The sequence below is a fragment of the Trypanosoma brucei genome, chromosome 2 (assembly GCF_000002445.2).
Source record: "Trypanosoma brucei brucei TREU927 chromosome 2, complete sequence".
In the NCBI taxonomy this organism is placed as follows: Eukaryota; Euglenozoa; class Kinetoplastea; order Trypanosomatida; family Trypanosomatidae; genus Trypanosoma; species Trypanosoma brucei.
The window spans coordinates 682,896-693,598 of NC_005063.2; the positions used below are offsets into that span (position 1 = coordinate 682,896).

At 39.0% G+C, this 10,703-nt stretch overlaps 3 protein-coding genes across 3 annotated transcripts, besides 37 other annotated features; all 3 read right to left on the reverse strand.

The window, feature by feature from the left end:
- Nucleotides 1-18: part of a sequence feature (AT_rich) that runs on past the window's edge.
- Nucleotides 1-10,703: part of a sequence feature (sequence corresponds to BAC RPCI93-28H13) that runs on past both edges of the window.
- Nucleotides 68-112: a sequence feature (CT-rich).
- Nucleotides 269-288: a microsatellite.
- Nucleotides 379-456: a sequence feature (AT_rich).
- Nucleotides 527-551: a microsatellite.
- Nucleotides 667-730: a sequence feature (A-rich).
- Nucleotides 738-781: a sequence feature (AT_rich).
- Nucleotides 808-939: a sequence feature (A-rich).
- Nucleotides 1,000-1,026: a microsatellite.
- Nucleotides 1,289-1,310: a sequence feature (AT_rich).
- Nucleotides 1,347-1,369: a sequence feature (AT_rich).
- Nucleotides 1,461-1,531: a sequence feature (A-rich).
- Nucleotides 1,587-1,621: a microsatellite.
- Nucleotides 1,841-1,887: a microsatellite.
- Nucleotides 1,939-1,991: a sequence feature (A-rich).
- Nucleotides 2,217-2,254: a microsatellite.
- Nucleotides 2,434-2,463: a sequence feature (AT_rich).
- Nucleotides 2,833-2,871: a microsatellite.
- Nucleotides 2,943-2,974: a microsatellite.
- Nucleotides 3,030-3,056: a sequence feature (AT_rich).
- Nucleotides 3,101-3,152: a sequence feature (CT-rich).
- Nucleotides 3,227-3,252: a microsatellite.
- Nucleotides 3,688-3,802: a microsatellite.
- On the reverse strand, nt 3,860-5,323 carry Tb927.2.3880 (heterogeneous nuclear ribonucleoprotein H/F, putative; the record flags this gene model as incomplete). Its single annotated transcript, XM_946513.1, has 1 exon — nt 3,860-5,323. The coding sequence occupies one exon, from the start codon at nt 5,321-5,323 to the stop codon at nt 3,860-3,862; it is 1,464 nt and encodes a 487-aa protein (XP_951606.1).
- Nucleotides 5,379-5,426: a sequence feature (CT-rich).
- Nucleotides 5,507-5,527: a microsatellite.
- Nucleotides 5,669-5,689: a sequence feature (AT_rich).
- Nucleotides 5,748-5,802: a microsatellite.
- Nucleotides 5,803-5,823: a sequence feature (AT_rich).
- Nucleotides 6,439-6,463: a sequence feature (AT_rich).
- Nucleotides 6,489-6,528: a microsatellite.
- Nucleotides 6,621-6,654: a sequence feature (AT_rich).
- Nucleotides 6,748-6,830: a sequence feature (T-rich).
- Nucleotides 7,046-7,176: a sequence feature (CT-rich).
- Nucleotides 7,198-7,226: a microsatellite.
- Nucleotides 7,297-7,346: a microsatellite.
- Nucleotides 7,658-7,707: a microsatellite.
- Nucleotides 8,238-9,740, reverse strand: Tb927.2.3910 (beta-ketoacyl synthase family protein, putative; the record flags this gene model as incomplete). Its single annotated transcript, XM_946514.1, has 1 exon — nt 8,238-9,740. One exon carries the CDS (start codon nt 9,738-9,740, stop codon nt 8,238-8,240), a length of 1,503 nt encoding a protein of 500 aa, XP_951607.1.
- Nucleotides 10,175-10,660, reverse strand: Tb927.2.3920 (hypothetical protein, conserved; the record flags this gene model as incomplete). The annotated part of the gene is made up of 1 exon (XM_946515.1): nt 10,175-10,660. The coding sequence occupies one exon, from the start codon at nt 10,658-10,660 to the stop codon at nt 10,175-10,177; it is 486 nt and encodes a 161-aa protein (XP_951608.1).

Below are 10,703 nucleotides of genomic sequence, written 5' to 3' on the forward strand. Positions count from 1 at the left end.
TATATTTTTTTAAAAAAAGAAAAAGAACGCATACATTTCCACCTGATTTCCACACTTGAATCATTATTTTCTTTTCCTTTTCTTTCTTTCTTTTTTCCCCTTCTTCCCTTCCATCCACGTAATTTCCTCTTATTACTAAAACAATAAATAAATATGTCAGCCACTGACGAAATAATGTCAAGGAAATGGAAAAGTAGGAGGAAAAGGGAAAACAAACAAACAAACAAAAAAGATAAAAGGAAACAAATGCGGTAACATCACTTCCCTGATATATATATATATATATATTTCTCCTTTTTCGCTTTATAAAACCCGCTGTTTCCCCCTATTTTCCTTTCTTTTTTTTTTTGGAAAAAAAAATTTCCGCGAGTATCACACTTATTAATATTTATTTAAAATATTAATAATAATGATTATTATTATTTCATAAATTACTTTGAATTACTTTTATTTTTACTGCCGTTTCATTGCATTATATATACAAATATATGTATAAATGTGTGTGTCTATGCGTGTGTTTGTGTGGTTATTATTATTATTATTATTATTATATTTTTTTTGTAAATTACCTCAGCCGGGGCGGTGATGAAAATAATGAGAAACAACAATAATAATGGAATTCCCGTACCGATTTAAATACCACACGGAAAACCCATATCTTCACACATAAATCTAAACATAAACATAAACATAAATGAAAAAAGAAAATGAATATAAACATAAACATAAACACACACAAATATATAAACTATATTATTATATTACATATTTAAGTATTTATGTATTACGTGAGAATAAGAGGAAGCGAAAATAAAATGAAGAAATAATAAAAGTAAAATTAATTGAATAACCACCCTCAAAAGCAAGCAAACAAACGAAAAAAACAAAAAAAACAAACAACAAAACCAATAATAACAACACTAATAATTAATAAAATTACTACCACTGAAACATTTTGAATATGTTACGTGTATGCGTGCATATATAAATATTTGGTAGTTCTTTTTTTTCTTTCTTTTTTTTTTTAAAAAAAAGATAAATGATAGGCGTGTTTATGGATTGAGGTTGTACTAAAAGAAGGCGAAGGACATTATTTTATTTTGGTAGGCACGACATGAGAGAAAAGGTAGAGGTAAACAGCAACAACAAAAGCCGACAAAATCAAAGAAAGAGAGAGAGAGAGAAAACAAAAAAAGCGTATGACAACACTTACCACCAAATTAAAGTACCGAATTGAACAAAAATCCAAGTCATAAATTAATTAGCAAACCAATGAAATTGTTTATTCATTAAATTATTTATTATTTTTTCCGGAGTTGTTGGCATCCTTCTCATCCATAGTCTTCTTTTTTTAAAAATAATTTATTTACCTTTTCTTCTCTTTCCTACTTTATTCCCCCCTTTTCTTTATAAAACCATTTCAACTTTATACATCTAACTGTTCAATACGGGAGAGCGCGAAAACGAAAAAAAAACACAAAAACACCAAAAATAAAACCTAATAAAAATGAAAAAAAAAAGGGAAAAGGAACTGATGAATCCAAACAATCCTTCTCACATTCCCACGCGCCCTACACGTACTTCACTATATATATATATATATATATATATATATATATATTTCTGAGTAGCGAATTATACTTGCCCATCAATCAGTTGTTTATTTTCATTTTTGTTTGTTTAATAATTTAATTTGCGTTTATTACAAATCTCTTCACTTCGTTTTACCTCCCATTTGTCTTTTCTTCACTTCTGCCCTTATTTTCTTTTTTTTGTTCATATTTCCTATTTTTTAAAAAAATTTTCGTTCACACGTAATTTGGCTACACCGTGCAACTGTCAAGCAAACAACCAACCAACCAACCAACCAACCAAACAAACAAACAAACACACAGCAATTTTTTTTTGTTAAATGAGCCGGGAAATATAGAAATCATTAAAAAAGAAAAGAAAGAAAAAGAATGAAAAAGAAGAGGGGAAAGGGGGAGAGACTCATATCATCACATGCCTTTCGGATATTATATTAAATACATGCGCAACATCGTACTTGTTTTATTTAATTTGCGTGCATGTGTAATTGAGAGCATGAATTTGCTTCAACCATTACAATTAGAAGCGACACGGGACGAATACGACCGCAACTTTTATCCTTTCAATAAATATTCCACACGATTCCGCTGCACTGCGTTATTTAATTTCATTTTTAAATATTACAAATAAATATATAAATATATATATATTTATTTATATATATTCACTCCACCTTCCCATTCACCTTAACGTTTTTATTGCGCCCTTTTCCCCCCTCTCCGTTTTCAACTGTGTTTCTCCCACTTTTGAATCACAACACATATTTCTATAAATGTATGTTTGTTATTGATAATTGCTTCACTTGGACCTTCTCGTTATTGTTTTGTTTTATTTGTCTTTTTGATATTTTATTAACTTTTTAAAAAAAATTTTCCCCTTTTTTCCCATTTCTCTCTTTTCTTCCTTAAATACATTTATTCAAACATGTTCTTTTTCTCCTCCTCCTCCCCAAAGACACATGCATGCGCTTGCGTATCCTTGTCTTACTTTTTCTTTTTCTCTTTCTTTCTTCCTTCGAAAAGAAAACTAAAAAAAAAAATTCACCTGTGTTTCGTTCCTCAAAGATCAGATACAACTGTTTCCGCCAATAACAATAATAATGATAGTAACAGTAATATCAAAAGGTATAAATAAAATATACAAATATATACCGATATTTCACAATTAATACAAGTAAGTGACGCAACATAGAAAACAAAACAAAACAAAATCGAGAAGGGAAGCTAGAACAAGAACATATGCACACATACATATACACAGAGACATACACATACATATACACGAATAAAGGTAAATCAAACTGTTAAGGAATGGCTGAGGGAGTTAAATAAATAAAAAAAAGTAAAGGAAAGAACAACAACAACGAAAACAACAACAACAACAAAGAAACATAACAAAAAAAAGAGAGCTGAGTTTCCACAAACGTACGTGAACTCTTCTTTATTATTATTATTATTTATTTATTTCTGGCGGGTTGATATCTAATGCCGTTGGCCCTACGACCCACGTGTTTCTTTCTTTCTACTTTTTTTTTTTAAATTTCTCTCTTCCTTTTTTTTTTTGTGAAACCATTCACTCGTTGATTTCTTTTCCTCATACATTTTTTCTTTCCGTTTTGTGCGAGTCCACGCTTCGGTATTATTATTATTATCATTATTGTTAGTGTTGGTAGTAGTAGTAGTAGTATTATCCTTGCCCATTTTTTCCTTCCTATCTCTCTGTCGTTTTTATTTCTTTTTGTCCTCCCGTTCCTTTTTTTTAAAAAAAGATAAACGAAAGGAAAAATCAAAACTAATCGCCATTTCCCACTTGAAAACCATCAGGTATCGCCTTATATTTACTTGACACAATGCCCATGCAAAAAAATCCCCCAATTCCTCCAGTTCCACTCCATACATCCACCCGATCCCGCCCTTCTTTCTTTTTTTAAAAAAAATCTGTTTTATTTGATAACGACAACCCAAATGCCAAACTTTCGATATTGTTTTTTTCTTTTTTTTAACGCTCCGTCACGTGCCTTCGGCCAGCATGATTTGCATTAACGCTATTTTTTTGTTCCTTCATACATATATGTACAATTCTTCCTGTTCCTCTTCGTATATATTTATATATTTATTTCTTCATCTTCCTATTCACTCATTTTCTCTGCTTTCTTCTTTATTTTATTTTTTCTGATATATATATATATATATCATATATTATTTCACTTATTACCTCTGCCGTTCCTTAAATACACAAACACAGTATATATATATATATGACAGCCATCTTAACAGAACATCTGTGGTACCATTGGATAAGACATCATTCCCATTTGCGCTGTCCCTAACCGCTGCATCGCCGCTGGACTGCTCTCAAATACCTCAATATAACGCGTGCCCATCATTGCACCATTTCTATCAAGTGCCAAAAGCACATCATTTCTGTCCTCAACCTCCACGAAGGCTTCTCCCGTCAGACGATTACGCTCATCATAAACCATATGAACCCCTTGCGGCGGGATTTTTACACCAGCGAAGAACTCCGCAATGGCCTCCTCTGAGGCGCTGTATGGCACGCCACGAATTCGCACAACGAAGGGACTCGGCTGCCGCGCCACCACCAGCGATGACTGCCCAGGGAAAACTGGAAGAAATGGTGGCGGTGGAGCTCCGCCAGCACCGGGGGGATATGGCGCGGAAGGTCCTTCGGCAACAATTCCTCCACCGCCAACAATCCCCCGCTCATCGCTGAACCGGCGATACGGTTGATTGTTCATGGAGTAACGGACATCTCGTCCATCACCACCACCACGCGGATTCATGAAAGAGTTATTATGAGGACTGTAGTGATGAAACTGTTGGGCTTGACGATGATGTTGGTGGTTATGGTAGTAGTTTTGCATTTGCGCACTGTGGTGTTGGGCGTGGTGATGGTTGTTATGGTATTGATGGTGAAATGGCCTCTGGCCCCCAAACCCCAACGGTTGCATGTAACCCTCATAAGTAGTTGGAACAAAAGGGTCAATAATCCGCTGGACCATCATCGACTCATGGCCCTGGTGGTGCGAAACATCGCCATCCGTGACACTTATTTCATACCCACGACCGCTTCGTCGACCCCGCCGCGAGCGCTGACTGGAGGCTCGCATGATGGCATCGCGATCATATACAGTAGAGGGCAGAACTTCAATGTAACGATTGCCCATTGCTTTGCTATGAAGAAGTTTGACACGCTTCACATCTTCCTCTGATGCGAGCTCAATGAAGGCATCTCCGGTGTTCCTCCCGTCCATGTCACGGCAGATGTCAATGCTCAATACACCTTCCATAGATTCAATGAAGGTTCGTACATCATCTTCCGTAGCCGCAAAGGGGAGCCCGCGAAGCCGCAGAACGCAAGCCTTATTGCTTTGCTCTTGTTGCTCCATAATACGCTGTCGCTCCTCCTCTGATGATGTGGAGATCTCAACGTAGCGGGTTTCATCTATGTTTTGGCGATGCAGGCGGTTAATTGCCAACGCCGCGTCCTCCGCGTTACGAAGTCGAACAAACCCTGTCCCGCGATGAAGGCCCTCAACAAAAAATACAATGGGCTCTTCATCTGCCAAACTAAATGATCCAAAAAACTCCCGAATCTTTTCCTCTTTGATGGAGTACGGTAGCCCGTAAAGCCTTAACACCGCGGCTCCCTCTGGCCGGGGACTTTGGCTTCTTTGCTGTTGTTGTTGTTGCTGCTCAGGAGACTGTTCCATGACGAGTGTTGTGTCTGTTGTAGCTTCGTTTTCAACCAGTAGGGGAAAACCTTTACTTCCCTTCCCTTCCCTCTTCTTCTCTTCTCTCTTTTTTTTTCCTTCTTACTGCCTTTTTCTCACTTCCAAACAAATTCTGGAATTATTTGTTTGTTTAGTAAGTTAAATCCTAACAGATGTTGTTTTAACAACAACAACAACAACAACTTTGCTTTCCTTGTTTCTTTTCGCTCTTCCCTCTCTAAATATGTCTTTGATAATATTAATATTGTTTCTCTTCTTCTTTTTTCCCTTTCGTGCGCGTAAAAAAAAAAAATTATGTTTAGCCTTTCTTTGGTTTGCTTTTACTTTATTTTTTTTTTAAATTTTGATTCCTCTTTTTTCTTTCCGTGTCTGTTGGGTTCCGCCCTCCGAGCGGATAAACGAAAATAATAATAATAATAGTAATAATAATAATAATAACAATAATAATAATAATAATATATATATATATATATATAAATCCAAATAAAACAAATACCGCCGAAAGTTCACGCAAGGACACACAAACACAAACACACGAAAAAATTTTTCTTTCTGTCACACAATATATATGATATCAAATAGAGAAATGAAATGAATGAAAAGAAAAAGAATTACACTTCGAAGATTCTGTTTGTTTCACTTATTAGTTTATTAGTTTCTCGACTTTAATAATACAACGTAAGAGATTCAAAACAAAAAAAAACTTATAGTCCTAAAATCACAACACAAACTGAAAGGAAACCTCTCCGCCTAATGATACAATACAAAGCAAAAAAAAAAAACAACAATAACAACAACAGGAGTATGGTAGCTCAAAAATTAATAACGAAATTATTAATAATAACAATAATAATCGAAGGGAGGAAAAAAGATAAGTATCGGAAAATCAGCTTAGTGCAGCGGACAAACACAAAAACAAACAAACAAAGCCGGTTGTATGCGTTTATTTATTTATTTAACTCACCCGACGTTGTTTCCTTTTTTTTTCTTCTTTTTTCTCTTTGATTCCCTTAGCCGTCAAATTACGTTGCCGTTTCGATATGGTAAGGAACCGCTGCCGCAGTGCGTAATGCTGCTCGCAACTTATTTATCCCAAAAAAAATTTTTTTTTTAAAAAAAGAGAAAATCAAAAACCTTCTTTTCCTTTTATTTTTATTTTATTTTATTCTTATCTTGTTTTATTTGTTTGTTTACCTTCTCTTCTTTCACTCGCTGCTTTGTACGTAAGATTCGGTTTCACGCGTAAGCAACCACTAGTTATTTGTTGTTGTTGTTGTTATATTTTTATTTTTTTTTTATAAAAAAAAAAACAACCGATTTCTTTTTCTTTCCCCTTTTCTCTCTTTTGATGCTCAAACACACACACACACACAGGAATGACGGATTTAGCTGAGTAGGCGGGTTTTTTTTTTCCAGTTACTCTCGCTTTTTTTTTCTTGTTTGGTTGTTTTTCTTCCTTCTTTTTCGCTTCACCTCTTTTCCTTCCCCCGCACGCTTCCGTTCTTGTCGTTGTTTTGGCGTCTAATCACACAAACGAACAAATAAAACAACAAGTCAAAAACACACTAAAGAAAACGAAAACGAAAAAAAAAAAGAAGCGTTACTAAATTAAACTAACTATATATATATATATGTCTCCCTTTTCCAAATCCCTTTTATTTTTTTTTCTTCTTTTACTTTCTACGAAACTCTACACACGTTTCCCTTTCTTTCTTTCTTTCTTCCACCCACTCCCTTGTGCTCAAACTTCCTCTTCCTTCCTTCTTTCCTTTAACTCACTGAATGTCTGCCTTCCTTTCTGACCTTTTCTCTTCCTTTCCTTCACTCTTTCCGAGTATTTTTGTGCGTCTCTTTTTTTTTTTCTTTTCTCTTCTTTTCTTTTTCCCCCTCCCTTCTACTTTCTTCTTACGCTCTCACGTATGCACTGTCACTTGACTGTACACAACACAGACACAAAAGTAAACAAAACAAAACAAAAAACAAAAAACAAAAAAAAACAAAAAACAGAAGCCCCAAAGTGCCGCTTTGTTTAATTTTATTACCTTTTTTGGTATTTGGTGTTGTTCTTCGCTCTTAGTTATATAACCTCCGGTACTGTAGGTCGTAAGGGATATAACGTCAATGTATAAATATATAAATCAATATCAATATATTGAGTTGTTACCACTTAGCTCCCGTCCTGAGGTTTTTGTTCCTTGAACGTGACCTCGCCAGTCGTTTTTTTCCTTCTTTCCTCCCCTTCCTTTTCTTTTCTTCCAAAAATCCTTCTAGTTTGTTCTCTCACTTCTCCGTCTCCGTCTGTTTGCTTTTTGAATATATATATATATATATAATTTTTTAGATATATATATATATATATATATGTTGGATCTTCACTATTGTCCCTTCTTCTTTGTTCCCCTTTTAGTTCGGAAATGAGTAATAAGAGATGGGGAAAAAAGAAAACAAATAAATAAATGAAAGCAAGGGACACGAATATGTATATTCAATTTTTTTTTGCATTGTTTAAATAAGGAACAACGTAAGAGATTAGGGACGTTAGTACAGATAATAACGGTAATAACGGCGATGTTGGGAAAGAATTTTGGAAGAATAGAAATACGTTGCCAAAAGATAATATTTGGCTACATGTCCAATGTTTATCCTATCGCGTTGACATGTGCTTCATCAACGACTGCACAATCACCAAAAGAACGGCGTTCGCACAAAAGCAAAATCAACCATTTTTTCAAAAAAAAAAAATGAAACATTCAAAGAACCAAACCAAGTCGATATTGTTTCATTTAACCCTTCTCCCCATCCTCCCCCCCCCCAAAAAAGACAACACACACACACAGTCGTACATATCCATTCACTCATTCATCACTCTTGCATCAAACGTTGCCGTAATCCTTCAAAACTGTGTGAAGAGTAGCGCAGTACTCATGCCGCCAAACCCAAAACTGGTTGAGAGAACTGCTTCTCCCTTAAATGCACAGGCGGTGGTCCCCTGCACGAGTTGAATGGCGCCGGATGCCGGAAATGATGGGACGTGGAGGTTAACATTTGGTGGAGCCCGCTGCTCATGAAGTGCCATAACAGCCACTGCCGCTTCGACACTTCCCGCAGCTCCCAACAAGTGACCAATACCGCCCTTCACGCTGCTCACCAACAGCGGTGAGTTGCGAATAATAGCGGATTTATTATCGCTGCCATCGGTACCGTTTAGAACAGCTTCAATTGCATGGAGCTCCAAGTCGTCTCCAATTGTTCCCGTAGCGTGTGCATTGACATAAGCAACACATGCAGCAGGAACATCACCACCGTCACGTAAGGCGGAGCGGAGGCACAGCTTTGCCCCGTAACCATCAGGACGCGGTGCAGCAACATCATGTGCATCGGAGGAGGTACCAAATCCGCGTAACTCAGCAATTATGTGAGCACCCCGTTCCCGTGCGTGTTCCAATGACTCCAAGACCAAAACACCAGCACCTTCACCCATAATGAAACCTGCGCGATCTTTGTCGAAAGGACGAGACGCCTCCTGTGGACGGTTATTGTACTTGGTGCACAACGCCCGCATGCGTGAGAAACCGGCGATGGCAACGGGAGTAATACACGCTTCAGCAGACCCACAAATGACAACATCAGCACGTCCCTGTTGTATCCAGCTTGCCGATTCACCAATACAATGGCCTCCAGTGGCACATGCGCCCACGGAACTACCAACTGGTCCATGGACATTGTACGTCATCGCAACGAGTCCTGTCAGCATATTACCGAGGATCTTCGGGACGAAAAGGGGGCTGATGCTGTTGTAACGTATCTGTGCGGGATCTGCAAATAGATTATACGCGGCGTCGCACACATCAACGAGCGAAGGCATACCCACGCCCAAATTCACACCAATGCGCTCCGCGGAACATGATGAAGCGATCCGCCTCTCCGGAGCAGACGACCGTTTAGAGTTATCTGAAGCTGCCTCATTTGGATGGGCGACGGCCCCCGAAGGTAAAGCACAAAATACGTCTGTACCAATGAGTTTGGCGTGAATAAGTGCCTCTCGCACAGCATGCAGTGCAAATCGTGTAGCCCGCGTCTCACGGGAAGTGGGTGCAAAGTTAGGCAGGTCGGTTGTTGACACCAACTCTCCGATAACGGGGGCAGCGACCTGACACGGCATGGCAGCAAGCAATTCCTCGCGTCGCTTTCCTTTTTCTTCCGTTGTGAGACGCCTGTCAGAATCAATGGAAGAGGGAAAGAAAAATGGTGCTTCTCGCAACGCGCGTGTTGCTGACTTTCCCTCGCACAAAGCAGACCATGTGGACTGAGCGCCGACACCTAACGGCGTGACGGCTCCGAGACCCGTAACAACCACACGGCGGCGCACTTGTGGGGGGAACGTTCCAAATGCCATGCTGTTCTTTTTTCCTCTACCTTCTTTTTGTGTATGCCCCTGCTCAATATGGCCAGTTCTGCGCACGTATACGTTACTGCGTTAAAGGTGTGAGACACCCAGTGGTGATATATATACGAGTTGTGTTTGCCCGTTGTTCTTCTCCCTATGTTTTTGTTACCGTTGCTACGGTTTCACATGTACCTGTACCAATCTTTCTAAATGAATGAGAAACAACAGTCCACGTTGCCGACACTCCTCACAAGAAAGTGACACCAAACCAGAATGTAAATCACTCTTCCCTGCTCCGTAAAGAAACAAAGCCCAGTAAACACCTAGTACACCGTCACCGACGCAAGCACCGCCTTTTAGTTACCACTGTACTGATACCATACCACCATTTACACCAGCAAGCAGCAATCGCAACGCGTGTCGCAGTGCAAGAATCACCTCGTCTACTTGCGCCTAGAATAAACAGCCTGCGTAGTTGCCTGCCGCACGTAGGAACCACGTGACAGACCCCGTGAGGCGCTGAAATTTCTCAACCCCGGCAGCATGTGACCTGAAACTATTTGCAATTGGTCCCACAACCCGTCTACGGATTGCGCGCCACGCTCCCGGGAAGCCACTGCCCGCGCTCGTACTGATCGTGATTCCATGAGGCCGCGCTGGACGTTAAGAATGCCTTCACCCCGGCGAATGGCAGCTGAGATTAACTTCGGAGCTGAGAGGTGGCGACGGCTATGGAACTCGTTGCGCAGACGAAAGAGAAGATCCGCACGCTCCTGAGGTGGGTGCTGATAAATCAGTTTCAGTAAGTCGCGATACAAATGCAACACATCCTGCGCCCGGTAGGGGAAGTTATAAAATGACGGAACCGCCGTACCAAGAACCTGCGGCTCACGTCCCCTCGCAAGGCTACGCAGGCAACAAGAAAACATAACCCCGCCTCGGTTCCCGCTTTGGGGAAGGGATATAACAGGG